Below are 24040 nucleotides of genomic sequence, written 5' to 3' on the forward strand. Positions count from 1 at the left end.
GGGATCATGCAGTGAGCGACAACGAACTAATCAATCGCTACTCTGCATGCACTACCCTTTAGAATAGTAGGGCCCATACCCATAAAAGGGAGTATGCAGGGGGTAGGGCCGTGGGCATGTTACGTATAGAATCCTAATGCTCTCCCTGCTATGGCTAGAACTCCCTACTTGATCTTCTTGGGCGATGGGGGGTGTGGGCATGTGTAGTATAGAATATGGGCGGTCAACTATATATAGTTGGGTTCATCAACAGGCCATATAATAGTAGGGCCCACATAGGGTGAATTGGGGGGGGGTGGGTTGTTGTCTAGATATTTAGAAGGATGGTGATGTAGTTTTGAAGGACACAAACATAATTCAATCTGCTCCTTCAAGCATCTATATCCAGCAATTTATAAAACAGAGATATTCTCAATCAATATCATATCAAAGTAGATTATTCCTTCTTACATTGGCATTGGAGAAGTACAAAAGTTTTGATTATAAATATAGGTGTCAAACTTCCTCAATATTTAGATTATTAGAAAACAATTCTTAGCAATCAAAGACTGAAATAGAAGTCTAATTAAAAGGGTACATAATTTGCAGAATCTTTACAGTGTTGTTGCATCAAAAAAGTCCACTTTTGAGGCACTAAAACGAGCATATCTCTTGACTGACAACTCTGATTGATCTCTAAGTTAGACCGAATCGAAGGAAAAAGTGAAAGGCATGACATGAGAAAAACCACCAAAGGACTAAAAACCAACAAGCGCAAACTTAAAAGCAAAGAAAGGACAATGAAGACTTCAAAATCAAGCAAAGGCTCGATAGAAAGCAAAACGAAACAAACTTGACAAAGGCCTTCAATAGAATGATTTGATATACAAATTGAAATGGATTGATCGATCAACATTAAGCAATTGAATATCAAATTCACGCTTAGAGAAACCCGAAACTAGCTTGAAAAAGTTTTGTGTTGTTACCAACATTTTGTTGACAAAATACAGGACAATAGTCTGAAACCTGCCTCCTTGGGCAATCTCGTGCTGATCCAACAATTTCCTGGCCTTCTTCTCATCAAGGGATGACACTCAACAACAATCCCACCTGTGCTAGTTTCCCAAGACCAGTATAGACTGATTTTGCATGATTCCCATAAAAAGGCTCATGGGAGAAAGCAGAGCAAGGGGATCCTAAAATCCCACCTTGGCAAGGTTAAGGACAAACGATGAGAAGAAAAGCCACCTATATCAACCAAGACTTGGACACGTCAATACCATTGCATTTGACTTGACTCCAAGCTAGAAGCTTAAAATGGGGGAGACTGAAAGTCTGGCAGCAAGATGCTCGTTTCTTAAGTATTTCCTTTAAGGTAAACTGGGATTATTATTTGCAATACCACCCTATTCATATGTATTACACACAGTTTTATATAGCTAAATAATTCTGAAGTCAAAATGCACAAATATCAAAATTGAAAAGTTACTGTAAATACTTTTACGAATAGCTAAACTAGAAACTAGACCACTCAGAAATGCGAAGAGAGACCTAGGTCCCACCATGAGCACTCTATTTATTTTTCCCTTATCCATGGATAAACTAACAGCTCACAAATATAATTCCCTTTTCAAAACTTCAAAATAATTTGGCCACTAGACTAGCATTAGGTACTTTTGAAAAGCAAAAACATTTGTTGTTAATAAGATATGTGAATATTGTAACAGAAAGTGCAGTTCATGGCATTAAATGTCAATTATTTGTACAAATACACAATCAGAAACCAAAAAATTTATACATTTGATATTCACATGTAACTAGTTCCTTTGTGTAACCAATAAAAAGCATTACTCTGCCTGCATTTCCTACAAAATGGATTGCTAAATCTTTATACAGAAATTTCATGTTTAATACTCAATTTACCCTTAAAATCACATGATTCCCACCTTCCAAATCTACAATATTATATACAAAGACATCTTCACACAGTGCTATTCCTGGGTAATGGCACCACCTGATAGAAGAAATCTCCAAAGTATCCAGGAGGTTCCTGAACAAATGTTGATATAATATCCCGCAGAGTTACAACACCCTCTAAATTGCCATGACTATCAACAACATAGATCCTTTGAATCCTTGCATTATCCAACTTCAATATGACATTTTCAATAGTATCAGTCTTTTCGCATGTGATCACGTGTTCCAAGGGAGATGATGCCTCTTGCTTTAACCAGAGGTGAGATCTAACTGCCGTACAGAAGGCCTTTGCTGTAACCGATCTGTAATGCAACAAAATTATGCTCTTTGTTCTAAACTAGGAAAATTTTGACAGTAGATGCACTTAATTTTTCAGGCACAAGCAGAATATGATAAACTTTTACATGTCAAGACAGAATACAACAACCATTTTACCTGAATTCTTTATATATCTCAGGGGCCATCAGCAGAAACTGGATGTCCCTTAAACTTATGTTCCCCACAACTTTCTTTCCTTCTTTCTCAATAATTGGAAGCCCTCCTACACGCTTTTCACTCATCAATTTGAATGCTTGGAGAACAGGTTGATCTTCAGTCAACTTCATTTCACAGAAAAAAAATGCATGAAATACTTGGAAGCGCATCATTGTTGAATAATTATAATTCATAATACATAAATTTGAATATATCTACTTCATAAATCAGAAACCAACTTCTCTATAAAGATTGAAGAAGTTAATACACGTTATAACATAAACTATGTAACAAATAAAGGTTTAACATTTCTCCAATCTTTGAGCATAACAAGAGATATTGTACTATTGAACTTAATTGTGAGAAATTAATCTTAAATATCAAAAAAAATGGATGCAAGCAACAAAATAGGAGACTTGACAGATGAATGAAAGAAAAAAAAATGTTGTCTGAAATAAACCATTAAAAAGATCAGAGAACATTGAACTGTTGGAACTCTCGATAGCATCATAAGAATCCAAATAAGTAATACACAATGAAGCTACAGTACAGTACATTCTACGACACTTAAGAATCAAGCTTGAAGTCATTTAAGCGACTATATTCTGAGCCAATCATCTAACACATAGCCAACAAATTGGTGAATATCAGCTGAAAAACATCAATTCAGGGTCCATGAAAATGCACCACAGACTTCCTTGGGGATTCCCATCTTCCTACAGTTTGGGACATGCTGGAATGGCCACAAAACATCACCTTGCCATCCGCATTTGTTTTGAAATTTTATAATTGTTCCCCAAACAAGGATCTGGAACAAGAAACATCTCAGGGACATTGGACCATCCACATGATGGCCAGGAACATCTCCTATGTCTCTTGAACATCAGAGGGATTGCCAAACATCCACGTGGATGTCAATTTAAAAAGAATTGTTTTTTTATTATCAAAAACACAAAATACTTGTAACAATTTCAAATTGTTTCATTTGGTGTAAATAAACTTTTTGAATCATTAAATTTTTATGTGAATTTTAGATATATTCAACTGTTAGTGAGTTACACAATATACAAATCACAAGTTGGTTCAATTGCTGAAAGACATGCCAGATAGACTGCTGACACAGATCTTTACAGGTGATGTGAAAATGCAGAGTCAAAACTCACATATTTATCATTTAATATTTTCACATTTCTATTGACTTTAAGAACACTACCATGTTAAACGCCAATCCATTAAAGCATGCAAGAGTCTTATGATAAGGATACCTTTAAAAAGCAACTACTAAATATGTTTTCTGCCATCTCTGACCCAGATATGCCATGGAACATAGCTTCAATTGAAGTGTGAGAGCAGAAATTCCGAAAAAGAACGGTCTAAGTGAAGTCTTCTATTGCTGAATGAAGGCAGAAAATCTTTTGGGACTCCATTACTTGTGGATAGCCTGCATTATTTCTTCTCGGTTCCATTGTGTCTAAGTTATTCCATAATCAACTGCATTTCCTATAGTGCCTAGTGCCTATCCACAAAATTCATGAAGCATAAGTCAATGTGATAGTTCCTCGGAAGATCAGAAACCACAGATTATTTTAAATATTAGGTGAATTTTTCATCCAATCAACCCATATACAATATTGATAAAGGAAAGCAGAAATCAATAAGGTGGTTCCACAGAATGTTAGCTCAGAAATTACAGCTTTTAGGTACTCTTCTCAATCACACCAAAGCTAGTCATTTAGCTACTAGCAGTTCCTAGATACAAGACTTCACAAGAAAAGTAGAAATACATAAAGTGGCCCTTCGACAGTGAATTCATTTATTCTGTTCAGAACCAGTATACCTTATCTGAAGTACTCATTACACATTGTGAATGAGGCAAGCATGAAACAGAAAATTCAATTTCTGCTTTTCTGCCACTTAGGAGGCCACTGTTTCAACATTCAATAGCATCTTATGCACAATTCACTTGTACAGTACACCAGTTTAAAATAAAATGATACAGGGGACGCCAATATAATAAGCCCAAGTCACTGCATAAGAAAGAAGTGTTCATATCATTACTTAAAGAAGAATACCTTTCAAGGTAAACATCTCCTTTTTCATGCCATTTGGCTGTTTCTATCTTGTCTTTGGTATGAACTACATATGCAAAAATTAACAGACCTTAGAGGCTCAATTCTGCTCAAACAAGATGGAAAACTATGCATCAAGGAAGTGAGCAACCCCTTGTTCTCCAATGTCCCTGTTACCTCCCTCACCCATCAAACTTTATATGGAGTTTGATGTTATGGCTTCTGGTCGGCTGACTCTAGGAATCAGAGAAAGAATATTGTAACTAAAATAGTCTGTTACTAAACTTTCTGAATGTAGGATCAAGGTACTTGTACTTTCTTTGAAATATAAGAAATATAGGATCTTTTCACTAAAATATTTCCATTCTTTCTCCAGTCTGATCTTTCTTACATTTATACACCTCATACAAAATAATTATTTTGTTAGTGATGTCAAATAGGAAAAGATCAAATTAATACTGATGGGAAACTTGTTATTTCATTATCCCAAACTCAGTCAAGAAATAATCATATCCTTTTAAGCTTCAAGGTCATCTATAGTGTCATTGTTATACATTTAAAAAATTCACCAATTTACAGCAACAGTTGGGTGATAATATTATAATGTTGACTTCTTCCTTTCAAGTGGTTCTCCGAGATAATTCTACCTCAAATCCACATGTGGGAATCAGGTGGACACCCGTCCCCTGCAGGCTGAATGAGGATAACTTTGGTGGGACGGTGAGAAAAAACACAGGAAAATCAGGTATAAGATGTTTAGTCCAAGGTAAAAACAGAACTTATAGAAGCATTCTTAAAGAAACTAAAAGATGGCACCAACACATCACATCCCAATGGTCAAGTACAATTAGAGGGGCCTGATCAACAACAATGCCATTAAGAGGCATGGTTTCTTTGGTCCCATCAAAGCACAGATAAGTCTTGTCAAATCAAGGGAGATATTAAATTAATAAATGAGTATGGTGTAGGAGAGGGCTACCAGACCGTAAATCAACAATTTCTTGTCGTTCATAAAGACAGTGGCATTTCCATCTTCCCCCTCAATGAACCCATGCTGGAAGTACTGCTCATTGACCCCTTAGTTGATGATGAATGGAGAGCCATCTCTGCATGAGTTGGGAAGGTGATATCAAGGACAACATGGTGAGTTGCATGGGTAGATGGCATGGCAGCACCATTAACGAAGCCTAGCATCTTGCCAAACTGAGGATAATAAGGAAGTTGTGACCACGCTATTAAGAGGTATGGCTTTGCTGCTCTAAAGATTGCATTTGACAGAAGATATATATAGGGTAGAGGAATAAAAAGAGCATCTAAAAGATAGAGGTATGGCTTTGCTGCTCTAAAGATTACAGCGCCATAATCCAAAATCTATTCAAGCCTATCCCCAGAGCTAAGTATAAACATCCTCTTAGAACATCTACACTTCTGGCTATTATGCTCAATTGTTCAAGATTTAGGCTGTGGTAAGAATAGCACAAGATAACTACAGTAATATTGTTTACTTGATACATTTGCCATGATTCCTTAGACTTGTCATATGTTTAAGTATTTTCTAGCTCTGATAATAATATTATTCCCTATGTATATGTACTTACGTGCTAAATATAAGGAAGCCTAAATAAGGGGAGTGATTTGTTTGATAAAATGCCTAAATGAAATATTATCTTCCATTTTATCGCTTGTAGTTCTTGTACACAGAATCATGATTATGACTCATGCAAGAGTTGATATAACCTAGTAGATTAGCTCATGATTTAGGCCATATATAGATGAGATTTTTGTAAAAGTAATTATTATTCTTGAATGTAGATCTTTAATTAATATGTATGGCTGTGTTTGGAGCAGGCTTCATATGAGTGACTACGTACTTAACTAGAGAAAAACAAATGTAGTTGTATACATAGAAAAATTATCATGTAAGCATTAATAATAAGGGTTGAGTAATGGGTGATTATAGTGTACAAAGGATGTGTTTTATTCAACCGTTCATGCACAATTAAGCGTACAATGTTGTGGTGTCTAATTTTCTAGTAGCTACATGATAATATAACGATGAATTCATGTAGTGGTACTATAGCCACACAGTATTTAAATTTAACATATTTAATTACTACAACCTGACACTTTAGACTTTAGGTTAAAGGCTCAATGTGACAACATTGTCTATTATCCTCTTAAATATTAAAATCCATGTTCCCCAAGGACGCGTACCCGGCCTAAAAACAAGAGTTTCGAAAATGGGGACGTCCCAAGGACGGGGGGACGGGTATGGGACGTCCCCTGGCTGTGCCCAAAAAGGAAAAATTTGCAGGGGACATCTCCGAAACTTGGGGACACCTGGGGACAAAAAGGGGGACGGCCAGCCGTACCCAGTACGGTCGAGGGACGTCTAGTACAAAAAGGGGATGTCTAGACATCCCTCGACCGTACCAGGTATGGCTAGTTGTCCCCCTTTTTTGTATGCAAAAAATTTAAAAAGTGAACATAAAAAAACATTTTGAAGCCTCCAACTAGGTTGCCCAGGTGGGCCCCACCCCTCCAAATGCCCTAAAAGGTTTAAACTCACCACATTTTTTTTGTTTTGTCATTTGTTTAGTTTTCATTTTGTGTTGCAGCTGGTTGGAGTTTTCATTTTGCAAGAAGAGAAGGTGATATTTTTGCTTCCAAGAGCTTGGCCAAGGGTTTGATCTTCCATTTTGTGCACCAAGTAAGTATGGAACTCTTTATGCTTCCATCTATATTTTTTAAATAGATTTGCAGCTTACAAAGTCTGATTTTTTCAATTTATTTCTCATTGTTTCAGCTCATATATCTATTGCATATTTAAATCTCAAAACAAAGCACAAAGAGCAGCAGTGGGAGTACTAGTAGTAGTAGTGATGAAGAAAATGTGGTTGGGGTTGATGTTGATAGTAGTGGGACTAGGAAAAGAGTAGATCCTAAATCTGATTTGTTTAAATGCCCTTCCACCATTATGAAGGATTTTGCAAAAGGTCCTTTCAATAGGAAAATACCTCTTCTCCACTATGTCACACCTCGAGATTAGGGTGTGGGATTTTCATGTTTGCCTTGATGATTTTAGGGGCAGCTATACAAGGGTGAAGTCACACTTTTTAGGTCTTTCATGCCAAGGAGTCAAAGCTTGTCCTAACTTGACTGATGAACAAAAATTAGAATGCCAAAGATTGCACTTAGAGGCTGAAATGGAGGGGCACAATTTGACAGTGACATCACCATCTATTCCCTCACAATCATCTAGGCATATGTCATCCGCCATTGGTACTAGTGGCAGCCCTATTGAGTCTAGAGGGAAGAGAAAGATTAGTGGTGAGAAGAGCTCGATGGAAAGTATGTTTAATGCACAAGCAAAGGAAAAGTGTGAGGCATCCATTGATAGATTTTTTGTTGATAATGGTACCCCATATCGTGCAGCCCGTTCCACTTATTATAAACAAATGGTGAAAGATATTTTGAGCATAAATTCCTCATTTGTACCCCCTGGTGAACCTAAGCTACAAACCACCATCCTAGATGAAGAGTACCCAAAGGTTGCTTTGTTATTTGAGGATATGAAACACACTTGGGTTAAGATGGGCTGCTCTATTGTGATGGATGGGTGGACCGATGTTAAACATCGGCCACTCATCAATATCATTGTCACATCCCCTGTTGGCCCTTATTTTTTGAAAGCCATAGATTGCTCAAGAAAGAAGAAGGATGCAGAATTTCAGTTCACCATTTTGTGAGATGTCATAGAGGAGATTGGGTCGTCTAGTGTTGTACAAGTTATCACAGATTCTACACCTGTGTGCAAATCAGTTGGTATGATGATAGAACGTGCTTATAGGCACATCTTTTAGACCCCTTATTGTGTTAATTCCTTGAACAATGCATTGAAGGACATAGGGAAGATTGTATGGGTGAAACAGGCGGTGCTAGAAGTTAGAGAAGTGCAAATGTTTATTTGCAACCACCACACTTCACTTGCTCTGTTCAGGTCCTTCTCTAAGAAGGAGTTCCTCAAAACAGCCAAGACAAAGTATGTCAATTTTAATTATAGTTTACTTTTAGTTTGTTTTAACTTTAAGTTATTTGAAAAAAATATTTATCAGTTTACTTACATGTGATGCTTTTAGTTTTAACCATTAATATTTAAATTTAACTTTATTAATATTTTAATTTATAATTGTTGCTATAGGTATTGCACATATTTCATCTTCATGGAGAGGATGATTGAGGTGTATGAGGCCCTTTAATTGATGGTGGTGAACCCAGAGTGGGGATGATGGTCTAATTCTAAATCCTCTAAAGGAAAAGCAGTGAAACAAAGAATCCCTAATGAGAGTTGGTGGTCCACAATGAGGTAAGTTGCTGATTTTTAAATTTAATGCTAGTGTTTTGCTTGCTGATTTTCCTGCTAACAGTCTTAAAATTCTTAAAATTCTAATTATGACCTTACTTTTTATTTGCATCTTCCAAATATATTTTCTCTGTCATAGCACCCACTGTAGAAGTCATTAGATATGTTGATACCAATGCTCCTAGTTTGGGAGAGATCTATGAGACTATTGACAGCATGTTGGGCAAGATGAAGAGAATTATTGTAGCAAAGAGTCCTACATTGGGGTTTTATGAGGAGCATATTAGGCCTATTATAACACGGAGGTGGAACATGATGAATACCCCGCTTCATATGGCAGCCTTTGCTCCAAATCTTAAATGGTATGCACAGTTGGGTGGAAGGGGCCTCCCACGTGATGATATTGAGGTATTGGATGGCTTCACAAGAGCAATTGATAAAATGTATTCAGCTCAAGATGCGTTTACTCTTCATGCACAATTCCTTGACTTCACCAACCTTCGTGGCCCAAACTTGGGTAAGCCACAAACAAGGTTGGATAGAGTAGTTTTGGTACAAAGAGATTCTATTGGATGGTGGACTTTGCATGGGAGAAATACACCTAAGTTAAAAATACTTGTCAGTCACCTCCTTGCACAAGTTGCTAGTTCATCAGCTGCAAAGAGAAATTGGTCCACATATTCATATATCCACTCTATCAAGAGGAATAGACTTACCTCTAAAAGAGCAGAGGAGCTAGTGACAATGCATCATGCTCTTCGACTTGCGGATTGTCAGACTCCAGAGTATAGGCAAATAGTAGCTTTGCGGTGGGAAGTTGAGCCTGAGGATGTGGCCTAGATAGATGAGGATGACATAGCACCAGGACTAGTTAGGGTTCCATTAGATGAGACTACGCTTCCTATGGAGAATGATAGTGAGGAGGACTATGATTTTGATGCCATGGTAGTAGAGACAGAATAGGAGCAGCAATCTACTTCATTTTCATATGTTTTGTTTTTTATGTTGAATGTGAACATGATTATGATACATTGATACTTATTACTTTATGGCAACCCTCTAGCCTTTGGGCCTATAGCTTTGGGCATATTTAGATTTTGATTTTCAAATTTATCTCGTTTATCATTATGACATTATGATATTGTTAATGTTCATTGTTCACTAGTATTGATATGCATTTTGACAATTAGGTACTGAAATCGGATATTATTTCCTAGAGAGCATTCAAATGTCGTATGTTATGGTTCTATAATGTTTAAATGACATGCTTTGTGCTTAGTTTCATATGAATGACATGTATATTTGCAAATTTCAATGTATATTTTAAAATTTCCCTATATATATAGCCATCCTCATTTGCCATCCCCCTGTCCCCAAAATCGCCAAAAAAAAATTGTCGTCCCGTCGTTCCCCGCCATCCTCGTACCGGAGACTCAGGGTAACGTTGATTAAAACCCTTTATATGGGAAGTATGGTGTGAACTGAAAAAGGATATTATAGTTTTAGTAAACTACAATATGATTGCATACATAGAGACTAAATGGAAGGAAATATGACTTCATTTGAAAAGGTTGGATGCGAAATGGGTATTAAAGTAATTAGGACTAAAGGTATATGTGACTCTTTATCCTGTTGACACAAATATAAGATGATACAATGATTATTATACATGTAGACATTCATAAATGAAGCATCTCATATTTTGTGGGGAACTCTAAAGGATAGTGTACTCCTACATTGGGGTATATGGGTTGACAAACCTTACGAAATGGGAATTAGTAGACAAAATAATGTTGGTCAACTAAACATGGAAAACTAGCCTTGCATTCCATTTTAGTCTATTATATCATTGATTGCTATAGGGTGTTAGAAATTTAAGAAGGTAGATATCCTTGTCTATCATTTGGAATTTTATTATGACCTAAGTGGGTAAATAGGTTCAAAGAGTCTAATATGTATTCATTAATAAAATAAAAGCCTTATTAATGTCATTGTAGTTTGATAGGTGATAATCGTTTACATTGGTACTAATAATATGTTACCATTGAGAAATATTGTTAGAGTGCAAGGAATTAGTCTAATTCTTCATTTAGCGTAAGGAGAAGCAATGCACCTTGATATTAAGGTCTACTGAATCTTGGTATATGCACGTTATTATGTTCTAAGCCAAAATGAAAATTTATTTTGAAATATGGGGCACTAATACCTAGGTACCAAATGTTGTATGATATCCTTGATAGATAATTATAAGAGTTTGAAATGCTTGCAATGCTTTAGGGAAAATAATTATGGTGAGGCATAATTTAGATCTGATGTTCTTGGATGAAAAGTTATAGTCTAGGATGGTTATATTGGGAATTGTGTTGGGATTCTTAGTTAGACAATAAGAGTCATTACTTGTTGGGAAAATAACTCTATTTGAGTATGAAATGGTAGCTAAAGAATACGTGGTTATTGGAACCTATGTGTAGGTGTCCTTTGAGAAACCTTGTGAGGAAAACTACTAACTTTGACCCATTTGGAAGCGGGAAGTTAAGCAACACATAGGTGAAGGATACCCATGCGACCTCAAGTCCTTAGGAGAGGATTTTGGTGGGTATAACTCTAGGGATCGAGGTTATTCCTTGTTTAACCTTCCTCTTTAGTAGGCTCTAGATGAGGTCCTACAGGTAATAAATGTTATGAAAAGTTAAGAAGGCTTAATAAGTAATATTAAATACATAGGGTGCTTGGATAGAAAGTCAAGGAAATGAATTGGGTTGACTTTTGTACAGTCTGTATTTTCTTATGGTTGTGTGTTGAGTCAAGACCAAAATGTATTGATTCTATGTAATTGTCATGTGTTTGAGATATGAAATCCCAAACTCATAAGGATTTGAGTAGGTACTCCTTGATCATTCAATTGTTTCTACTTGTTTTGAATAAGGAGCCTCTCTTCCAATTATAATGCTAAGCCAAGTACAAATGCTGACTTTTACAGCTACATCTTATTATAGGACCCTACGAGGGCATAGGTAGAGGTATGTATTCCTCTAGCACGTAGATTAGTCCGCTCTATCTGAGATGATCACCAAATGATAAATCCTATGACCCACATAAGATAAGCTTATTTACTCAAGATTGACACTAGTTGAGATAGGAGAACATGAAGAGAAATAGATATATACAGCAATTAGAATCATCAAATGAGAAGCACCAAAAACAATTGACCTAATCAAGGAGAAGAAAAGAATCAATTTCATTTTTGTTAAGGATACACAAATCGCACATTAAAAAATCCACCAAAATTGTATAAATATTTGATATGTATCAGATGAGAGATTTAAGATAGATTTACATCTATAAGAAATAGAAATCAATCTGAAAGGGAATTCAATCCATCTTCATACACCATTTTACATTCACGATCTACTTTAAAATATTTATAATAAGGATTGATTTATTCATGGATATATGAGAAATTAATCATCCAGGCAAATACATAAGAACTCTTGTTCAAGAACAAAATTTATGATTTATTAAAAACTCTATCTTGATCATCATAAACATATTTAGCAATCTCATTAATTGATTACTTCCCTCACTCACAAGACAACATTATATTATATTATATATATATATATATATATATTTGAAAGAATCTCAAGGATGTTCAATTCACTGTAGTATTAAGCAGAAGCAGCAAGGAAAAATAACTCCACAAAAGATATTACAAATCCAAGCTCTAAGTAAGTGTTTTAGGACAAATTGAGTAAGGTCCTATTTGTGGACTTAACATTGAGTTGCAAAACTTCGGTGGAATGAGTGGTATCCATGGTTCCCAATGAATTGAGAAACGATGAGAGATTGCCTGGCATCTCCTCCAGCAAGTCGAGCTCCAACCGGATCAGTTTGGCCTTCAAGCCATGCTCACAATGCACAAACTATGACTGATGCATATTGAAGGAATATTCTCTTGTGACGACTTCATCTCTTCGACTTTTTCCCTACTCAATCTTAGTGTCCAATTTCTACCTCTGATTTTCCATCAGCTTCACAGCCAAAGCCATGTCGCCTTCCTCTATTAAAAGTGGATTGTAAAAGAGAAGCTCCGCAGAGATTTTTTAAAAAAAAGAAGATAAAAGAATCAACATAGGTAGAAAGAATGTCTCACGATGCTACTAGAACCCTTATTGCTGATATTAAACCTACTTTGATACCATGTTAAAGTTTGCCAAGAAAATAATGATTAACAACAATAAAGAACAGAAATAAGAACAAAAGAAGCAAAATATTTATTCTGGGAAAACCCTTCCACTTGAAGGGAAAAACGCAACCACACAACAAAAAATATCACTTTTATTGATAATGAAATGTCCCAGTACAATGCTTTTTGCTTGATACAATATATATAAAGAATAGAGCCTCTTCATTACACAACTACAGTTCTCTCCAATTTCCAAATATAAGACACTTCATATTTTCATATGCATGACACATGTTCTTACATATAATATTATTTCAAATATTATCACCAATGTTCTCTTCAGCTGAAGATGACCATAACGGTCATAACAGTCATATTCCTATTTTATAAAATCAGAGATAAAGATCTCTATCGCAGCTACAATCTTCAACAAAAATGTCATTCATGAAGAAAATGGTAAATAAATACTTGAGCGCAAGTTATTATTCATATAATCATTAAATAAATAAATAAAAACTTATTCAATTTATCACTTAATGAAAATATTAAGTAAGGTTTGTGACAGCCATGCACTGAAAGGGGTTTGCTAGAAGAATTGTAAGGGATATTGACAGTATTTTTATGCACTAGGCTATTTGCTTTCAGCTACAAAAGCTAAAAACCAGAACGGAGAAATTAATTTGCAAGATGATAGTCAGTTGCTTAATTCTGTTATCGGTCAGATCTCTTTCCCAAACTCATGTAACATTTGTTAGTAATTTGGAGTGTGTTTCAAGTAGCTTCAGCTGCACTGGTCAAGCACTGAAGATTGATTTCTGGTAATCTTCTCAAAATTGGATTAACCCTAACTGGAAGTCAATTTTAGATGGTAATACACCATGACACTTTGCTAGTCGAAATGTCTCTGCCTTGAAATATTGAAAGCAGGTGCTTGCAAATACAAAATTTAAAAGTTGTCTAATGGGTAATTCACAATGGCAGGAGAATTTATTGTTCTGTCACAAATGTCTAAGATGGTTATGCAATTACTTTTCCCTGATGATTTGGGTTATGCAATTACTTTTCTTTCTTTTTTCCCTGATAATGTGTTATCAGAAGCTAAAAGTAATATTCCGAATTAACATCAAACATATGGAATCAGATAGAAAGCAACCTGATGGCTTCATTATGTGAGCTCAAAACTTAAAAAAGCTTGTTGCGTAATGCAAAACAATGGATTGTTAGGGACATAATCAAAGAAGACATTTGTCAATTTCTAATCTGGAAGACTGGACAGTTATTTCCTTCTCAGTTCAGATGGAAGGTTCGAAGAGTCAAATATCACCCAGATTCGGACCCTGCATATCCAGGCGCGGATCCTCCATTTACAGAGCCCCCTACTCTATAATGGGCAGTTGATGATGCCAATGAGCTTGTGGAGTAGGATGGTTAAAATAGAAGCAGCTGCATTTGAATGGGCATTGGCCTTGTTAACTCCTCTTTGAAATTGAAAGACAGGTCTTTTCCCAAGAAAAAAAATTCTGCAAACAGTATGACCTGTGGGACTATGAACAAAATTATTGATTCTCTTGGAGGACAATTTCTGAGTTTCCATCAGCCAGAAAAACATGCCAGCTTCTTTGATGCTTGTAAGGTACCTAGGTGTATGATATTATTATGTATATTGGTTAATAGAGGTGCCCAGATTCGGCACAGATCCCTTCGTTATATTAGGCAATATTAAAACAAAAATAGTTGTCCCACATTTGTGGGGAATGGGTAGTTATAGGCAGTTGACTCTTATTGCCTGAGTTGCAGAATCGGGAATGGGAATGGGTAAGGTTACATGGGTACAAAATACTTGTACAGAAGAATTTTTTTGGATGGTTATGTTTTTGGCATGTTTACATACATACATACATACATACATATACATACATATATATATATATATATATATATATATATATATACACACACACACACACACATGTAATATATATAGGTATGCAGCTAAAAAAATAAATTAAGTTTAGAATGTCATATATCAATACATATACTAAACAAAACCATTACAGATTTAAAATTTTGAAACATACCATTCTAATTTAAATTCAGGTTTCAGTATAAAAAAGATCCAAGCTAGAATCTAATGATGGATAAGTTCAGAGCTCACTAATCAGCAGTGTAGGTCTTAAGAATATCTAAAAGATTGAACTAGAATCACTAAACATTTCCGTATTTAATATACAAATCCTAGATGTGCCCACAGGAGATTCGTTTCAAAATCCAATTCCAGTATGTTTCATACCCTCAATTGCCCAAAAAAATCCCATGATTCAGCAACTTAGGTGGTATTTATGCAAGAGAGAGTAGATATGTGAAGAGTATCATATGTGTTGCAATATCCATATGGAAATATAACACTAAGTGGATTTTTCCATGAGGAGCATTATCGTGTTACCTTCCCTTAAGGGTTTGACCTCTATTATATACAGTATATTTTTTATATATGCTGCATAAATCCAATATACATGTGATGCTCAGAACGAAACTAATCAATATTTTGTGACCAAAATAAGATTAAGCAAACTTTCCAAGAAGTGGAATCTGATTGAAGAGACCTTGTTTGGAGTCTAGACCAACCATAAATTTTTCTTGTGACTCACCTGTTCTCTACAAGTATCTCAAACTAAGGCCGTACAACATGGTAGATAATTTGAACTCCAAATAAGGGAGCAAGAACAATTAGAGACACTGGATTAGGATGACTAAGACTATATGGTATACACCCTAAGTTTTTGAAGTTAGAATTCCTGATAGGAAAAGAACCCTTACAGGCTTTCTATCCCAGCAATCTTAGCTAGGAAAAGTCTTTCTGATGGATTATTGTTTAACACGGATTAGGGTAAACTTTAAGAAATCTGCCTCCAAAAAAAGTTGTAAAATATTGGCGAATCTTTCATTATTTTGAAAAAACAAAATTATTTCTATTGGTGGATCTCTCAATTTTTTGTTCAAATATGGTTAATATTGGCGATTATTTTCAAATCATAATTTTTTTGTATAAAATATTGATGAATCTCAATAATAATAGGAAGTTCAATAATCACCATGGAATATTACAAATCAAAATTGAACATTTTTTACCTCGTGGAATATTATGAGGATCTTTACATATACTTTAAATCAATAGCGAAAACTAAATATTGGTGATATATCCCTAAGGTAACTAATAATTATGATAATTATTAGTTAGTTCAATTTAATTTCTTCAATAATATATTATATTTAGGTGACTCAAATCTAATCATGTAATGAATATTTAAGTTTAAATTTTTCAATAAAATAAATTATTGAGCGATCTTAAATATTCTAGGACAAAATTTTATAAAACTATGGCGATTTAGGTTGTATTAAGTCTTAAATTATTAGCCAAATTAGTAGTCAAAAATTTCTAAAATTAGCCAATTTGCGAATATTAGCCACTAAAAAATACCTTGACACGGATGATAGAAATTAAGCATTTTTGGAACTGTAAGTTTACCAGTCAATTGTGATTGAATATAATTAATAGTTCTTGGGCCTTTTTTTGTTGCCCTATCCATTAGAAATGCCTAGTTCAATACCCAGCAAATGAAGGATCACTGTCTCCCTATTTTTATATATTGTGCACTGCTATTAATAAGATTGCAGAAGAGAATTCTAGTATGGATTTCCACACATTTTAAATGACCTATGAACTAAAGCACAAGTAAAGATCTTATTGATTGGAATGTATTCGGGATTGAAAATGTGGAACACAACCACATATGCGTGGTTATGAAGAGGTAGCCCTATGATAGTCTTGATCCCCTTTCTTCATGCAATTGGTTTTGTTCATATAATTTAAGTCTTTCCTTAAGGGCCCATTTGACCACGGGAATAGGAATTGGGAATTGGAATTTGTTATTCTAGATTTTTTAAATCTGGAATTTGTTATTCTGGATTTTTTATTCCAGGCTCGTTTGGTTTGAGTCGTTTGACTAAACTAAAATTGGAATTGCAGTTGAAATCTTTTAGGCAAAATATTAATTTGTCAGGGATTGTGTTTTAATGGTAACAACAGCATATTAATTTGTACATAATATAGTCATTGCTAGATGTATTTGTGTTGCTGGCAGTTATAGTTCTTAATTGGGATACTAATATCAGGGAATTGAAATATATGCAGCCACGACTGGGAAAGGGTTTATTGCAAGGGACATAACGATTGAGAACAACATGGTAGGCAAAGTGAAGCACCAAGATCGAAATGTTTGATCTCTTTAACACCTGAATAAAGTTGAACATATTAATATTTTTCATTGCAAGTCAAATGATGGATCAAGATTCAAAACACTTGACAATTTTTAACAGCTTACAAAAGAAGCATGTCTCTCTAGAAATGTTTAAAAAACCGCGAAAAATATACTATGATCTTGTAGTTAGAAAAATTCTAGTCGGTAAGCCATGAGAAGAAGAGAGATTCAAAGCTATTGGCGACACTTCCACAAATTAATTTCAGTCTTTGGCCTTTCAACTACCAGAGCCCCTAAGTTCATATATGCATCGTTCATTTCATCACCACATTTGTCTATCAATTTTTGTGAATCTTTCCATACATGTGTCAACACTTCGCCCTACCTGCCGGAGGAATTCCATTCCATTTGCCCTAGAGAAGGACTTTTTTTACATCCAAATCTGCCTCTAGAGACTCGCAAAATGTCATTTCCATCACTTTTTTGGCAGAGAAAAAGATTTCAGCTTGGAAAATTTGGTGTTGGGAGACGATAGAAGGTGTTTCCTTTGGGATGGTAGTTGCAGTCAATCGTAAGACCTCTGTCTTTTTTCCTCCTCCAGCACCTGTTTTTTCTTACTTGTCCAATAAATGACACATTGAAAGATGTTGGCTGAGCCAAAAAAAGGGAATTGGAATTGCAATTCCAATAACACCTATTTTGGTGGAATTGCAAAATCTCATTTTGGGTTCAAAATGAGAATATGAATTCTAGTTTGGGGCACCAAATTGATAATTAAAAACAAATTCGAATTCCCAATTCTTGTTCCACTTAAATTCCCGCAAACAAACAGGCCCTAAAAGAAACACGGGGACTAACTTGCTCAAATATTATAATTATTTAGGATATAAAATATTTCACACACCAAAGGATATTGACATTCCACTTCACAAAAATGAAAAAGTTTAAATGAAAATCAATTTTCTAGGTTTAAACAGGAAAAACTCTAGAAACTAAAATAGAATGCAGTACTTCTCAATATAGAGGGTAAAGCTAATTTTTAATTAGCTCACATAATATTATACCCATATGTACATACATACACACACACACACACACACACACACACATATACATGTATATGTATATGTGTAAAGGTTTAATGAAGAACAATTTTATGATGTTTTATTAGGATCCGACTACCTAGTTTTGAGTCAAACTCATTGACACATTTCGTAAGTGGATCGCATGATGAACCCAACTTTCATGAGTATGAAAGACCCTCTTTGCACTCACTGCATCTAGGTTTCACAAAAGAGAAGCATTAGGACTTCCCAAGAAATAACCCATCCTTGTACTATTCTAACTCGAACATACTTAACTATGAATCTTTCCACAAGATTCAAGCCCACCTGGATTGCTCCACATTGGCAAAATCCTCCATAGGACTTGTGCCTTATAAACTATTTATTATAGAGCTACTTTAACTCATTTATTTATAAGGAGGTATCTTTTGAAATATATCAAATCATGATGCTTTACTCGAGATTCAAGTGCATAGTTTTTTGGTCAAACTCAATGACCCATACTCAAGAGTAGTGGTTCACATTAAGCCAACTCTCATAAACATGATAGCCCTTATTGCATTTAGATTATATGCTCACAAGGGTGAAGCATTGGGATTTCTCATGAGGTAACCCATCCTAGTACTACTCCAACTCAAACATGTTAAACTATGGAGTTTGCCCCAAGATCAAGCCCACTTAGCTTGTTATCCAATTTGCAAAACCTTCAACGGTCATTGTGCCTTGCACACCATTCATTATAGATATCCTCTAGCTTCTCCACTAATAAGGAGGCATTTTTTGTAGTGTCTCAAATTATGATGTTTTATCAAGATTCAACAGCATGGTTTTCGAGTCAAACTCATTGACACATATTTGATGAGTAGTATTTCACATGAACCTGAATCTCTCAAGTATAACTATAATATTTCCCTCGTATCAAGCCCACTTAGCTTTCTACCCTATATGCAAAACCTTAAACAAGAGTTATGCCTTATGAACCATTCATTATAGACCTCTTTAGTCCATCCATCAACAAGTAGGAGGTATTTGTCATAGTATGTTGGATTATGATGTTTTATTAAGGTTCAATTGCATGTTTTTTAAATCAAACACATTGACCCAAAAAGCCACATGAACCCATCTCTCATTAGCATGAATGATCCACTTAGCACTCCCTACATATATATAATGCTCACAAAGGTGACACATCAAGACTTCCTTAGCACACATTGCTAAATGTTTTGTAAATGGAGTAGTGAGCCAAGTTTGATTTTGGGGTAGCTCCATTATTATATGCACTTTGGTTGGAGTAGTACTGGGATGGGTGACCTCCTCAAATATCCCAATTCTTCACCTTTTCGAGCATCGATAGATGCAATGAATGCCAAGAACACCATTCATGCTTATGAGAGATGGGTTCATATGAAACATTGCCCATGAAACATGGGTCAATGAATTTGACTCAAAAACTACACAGTTGATTCATGATAAAACGTCAAGATTTGAAACATTATCACAAATACCTCCTCAAAAAACTATTTTACTTTTCTCTAGGATAGTTTATATCAAAAGAAAAAGGTCAGCTCTAAAATAGTAGGATGTATCTTCAGCCTTGTGTTTAAGTATTTTATCAAAACCCCTATTAGTGTGTAAGCTCTTTGTTTTTTCATGAGCCATTCAAGCTTATAATCCAAAATGAAACTGTAAAATTATATTAATATCTAACACTAAGTCTAACTTCAGCTCTATACTAAAAATGTATAATGTATTTTTGTTCTACATTTTTCCACCTAACTGTAAAAGAATTTTTATTTTTTTTAAAGTGGTCAAGAATGACAAGATATCAAGCTTTTGGCATATTCCAAGAGGATGATAAATATCACAATCAGTGTAGATAAAGCTATAGAAATGAAAACATTGATGGACAAAACTATCAAAATTAAGTTCCAACGCAAGATATAATGAAGAAATATTCTCATTCAACAAGAGCCTGACTTTTAAATTGCATAGGAAATGCATCCAGCCTTGTAAACATGGTTACTAGCAGCATCTAGGAGTGTTGGAAGAACCATAACCCTTCCCAAGGAAAGGAAATAGGGAAATCTGGATAAATTGTTAAGGCGCACACAAAGATGACTCTAGTAATGAGACTTGAGATGTCAGACAAAAAATTAACGTCATATTTGTTTCCAGATTTTCTCGCCTACAAAGAAGCTGATCTTTGACAAAACAAAAACAGAAAGAAGGATTTCTGAAATTCTAGAATGAATTGCTACTTGCCTCCAAAGTCCTAACTCACCTATAGGAGTACAGTTTCAGAAAACATATCCCAGGTTCTAAGCACAAGGAAACTACTAGCAAGAGGAAACTGATGTAATGTTAAACTTGTTTTTCCACTTGCATGAAGGGAGACTAAATGATGGGTAATCCATAATGAATGTGTAATCCATGATGAACGTGATAAGAAAGGAACTACAACCTTACTGCATGTATAGAATGCCCTAGGACATCAGATCTTCTGAAGACAAGATAGTGTAAGAAATTTATCAAAACACAAAAGAGCACTAATGTTTTATTGCAATTTAGGCCTCTTCGTACTCTTGCACTATCCATCTTGATGTCCAGGTTTGATCTAGAGTCAAAATTTTGGGGGAATTCCTTTTTTCAATCATTAAAATAGTACCAAGTTGGATCTGATTGCTTTCATTCACTGTAATCCTCAACTTATCTCTCAAAACAAAGATGAATAATAATCTTTGCCTCATCTATCATAACAAAAATTACTAGTCATGAGGAGCCACAGAAAAGTATTTGCATGTTAAATTTGATGACTTTCATTTTTCAAGCATCTTATACAAGTGTTAGAATCTTAGAAAGCTCTTAAACACTTAATTATCATCTAGAATGTTGGGCTCAACAATTACAGTTCTTTCTAATTTTGTGGGATAGATGGCTAGGCTTTACGCTCTGTTCGATCTTGATCAAGGAAGTAATGATTTGCTGAACTCTAAATGGCAACTTCGTTTAGTTGTGTACTCATATCTCCTCCTATTTTTGATTACTTATATTAATATATTTCTTGTAATTCCTCATGAACTTTTAAAATTTTCTAGTAACTTTAAATTATAAAATTATGACATGCATACATATGCACACCTGCAGCATCTTTCATTCTCTGGAATTCTGAAATCTGTATCAGAAATCATTCTCCTTTCTCTTTCAAGTCATAAAGCTGTTAGAGCTTTTAATACTACAATAAATTTACTTCTTAGCGAACTTGAAAAGTATAGTGAACCAGCCAATCTTTAAATGCTTCTAATTATTTCCAATCAGTACACAAAGACTACTGAATTATATATCTACAGTGCATAAATACAAACATACGTACCTACATACATACATTTGGTGCGTAAAAACAATGACCTCTCTTTCTAGTGAGGAGTATCTCAGTCTAATGTTACATTGATAAATTACAAACTATAATTTCAGTTTTCATATTTGAAAATATGTAATTTATGCCAGATGCTTCAGGGAATGCTTCATAAATCATGGTAACTAACATTTCAAAATTAGGAGTTCCTTTCAAACTTTCTTTTAGATCACTATTCATTATCATTCCATTGAAATTGACCACAAAAGCTCCATACTAAACAAGACTCTTACCCCAAGACAACGATTTATCTGAAACTCGCAAGCAACTTCTATCTAGTTCAAATAGATCCAATGATAATTGACATCTTGAAATGTGTTAAGTGAATCTGTATGTTTGTGTGCATAAGTATGGAAAAGGGAGGAACACATACAGTTGACTTTACTACAATTTATTGGAGAGAGATTTTTGATCAAGTACTCCAAGCCAGAATGGAACTGTGATTAGCACAAAGAGCATACCTTGACCATTTGATCTGGTTTCATTACTGGAAGGCCAAGTTCTGAAAGTGTGTTGTTTCCCCAGGTCTCAAACCAAGGAAGTCCGACACACTTAGAAAGCATATGCACTACAGCAGACTGTGTAACAATTTTTTCAATCTTTCCCTCGCCTATGTCAACCACAGGGAGACTCTTCATCCTATATTTCGAAAGCAAGAGAAGCATTGTTAAAAATGAGTCAGATGGCTGTACAGGTAGGAATGGAGCCCAACGGAAGGATCCTGATATGTCTTTGACCTGCAAAGGTAATACCCCATCATTAGTTTTTACTTTTTAGTACAAATGTGTTCCTCAAGCCATAGAAAAATCAGGAATGTTAAGAAGCAATCCTGTACTTTTACGGTTACCTAAGTTACCAGTTCCAGTTCAGGTTTGGGTATGGCAGTTCGACAAAAAATAAAATTACCCAGGTTCTATATGGCTGTACATATAATGCTAAAATATTACCAGTTGGCATGATTTATTCAAAATCCATATCTTAGTTAGTGTCGGTAGGTCGTTAGAGTAGTTTGGTTTCTGTTTAGGTATAGATTAGTTCAGTTCCTGTCAAGGTTGGGAGAAATTATATTTTTGCAAATGTTTTTCATTCTGATATTATTACTTTTAAATCTGGGCTGTGATGCCTAATTTCGCCCAATACTTAGCCCAGCCCCCACCAAGGTTTGACCCAGGTATGTCCATTGTTCGTCTCAAACCTACTAGAGAAGAGGGGCATTTGGGAACTACCCATATGCAGACCTAACTGGGATCAGTACCCTGTACAGGCAATGCATATATACAGCGAAAGCCAATATGAGAGATTTTGACTGTTATAACTACAGATTCATTGACACATAAGCCGACATGCATATTTATGCTACCAAATGGCTGAAATTATATCATTTCTTCTTAATACTTAAAAAGGAAGGAACTAGCGAGAAGATCAACCTTTGTCTCCCCATAGAATTTTGAGGATGTCAACATTTCAAAGAAGTGACCTCCCTTTGCAGCATCAGCTTTAGGATCTGAGTTTATTCCAAACACTTGAGACTGCAGAAAGCAAGTTGAAGCGGCTCAGAATTCTAATAATAATGTTTCAAACCTAATTATGAGAAACATGAGGATAAAAGAAAAATTGGAAATAGCAAATTTTTCTTGTATACAACTAGCTACGTTGCTGAGATTCCATATAAAACAAAAAAAAGTCTCCATGCTCAATATATATTGTTAGCAACTGTAATTCCCTGCCAAGGGATCCAAAAGAACTAACCTAAAGTTTTTACTAAGTTTGCCAAACATTTTTTTTTAAAAGATAACATATAACAACAGTCATAAAACAACAGAAGCAATAATATACATTCATACATAAGCAACACATAAACAGATTACATTCCTTAAGGATCCCATGACATTGAATCATATTTAAATTTAATTAATATTAAATCCAATATATAACACATCCACATTAAAGATTAACTATAAGTTCAAATCCATTTAAATAATATACAATTGTCTCAAATGCCACTTGGCAATAATTAGAATGCACAATCATCCACTGTACATGTCACAGGGTATGAAAGGTTGAAAGAATATACATCATAAAATAGATTACATCATCTCTTTAAGATCCATGAAATTAAAATACAATACAATAAGTATAACCATCCATCATAGTACACAAAGATAGAATGAAAGGAAATGCAGAACAAGGAACTCCAGCCATGGCATCGAACTGACGGATCTCAATGGTAAAAGTAAAAAGTACTACCACCTGACCT

At 34.9% G+C, this 24040-nt stretch overlaps 1 protein-coding gene and 1 pseudogene across 2 annotated transcripts in view; both read right to left on the minus strand.

Annotated features, from left to right (window-relative positions):
• Positions 1-1697: 1697 nt before the first annotated feature.
• The window catches only part of LOC149534173 (SNF1-related protein kinase regulatory subunit gamma-1-like), a 36378-nt gene continuing 14035 nt past the window's right edge, over positions 1698-24040 (minus strand). Inside the window, exons 3-6 of one of the 2 annotated variants that reach the window (XM_089807622.1) lie at positions 23211-23312; positions 22245-22520; positions 2392-2555; positions 1698-2258 (exon numbers count right to left, since the gene is read on the minus strand). In XM_089807622.1, coding sequence (XP_089663748.1) covers positions 1961-2258; positions 2392-2555; positions 22245-22520; positions 23211-23312 — 840 coding nt within the window. In that variant the 3' untranslated portion in view covers positions 1698-1960. The remainder of the gene's footprint in view (positions 2259-2391; positions 2556-22244; positions 22521-23210; positions 23313-24040) is intronic. The other variant, XM_089807623.1, reaches the window with a different exon arrangement.
• Positions 16432-21559, minus strand: LOC149534174 (uncharacterized; annotated as a pseudogene).

This window comes from Cupressus sempervirens, chromosome 10, assembly GCF_028749045.1.
Source record: "Cupressus sempervirens isolate cs-2001-9-10 chromosome 10, ASM2874904v1, whole genome shotgun sequence".
NCBI classification, from domain to species: Eukaryota; Viridiplantae; Streptophyta; class Pinopsida; order Cupressales; family Cupressaceae; genus Cupressus; species Cupressus sempervirens.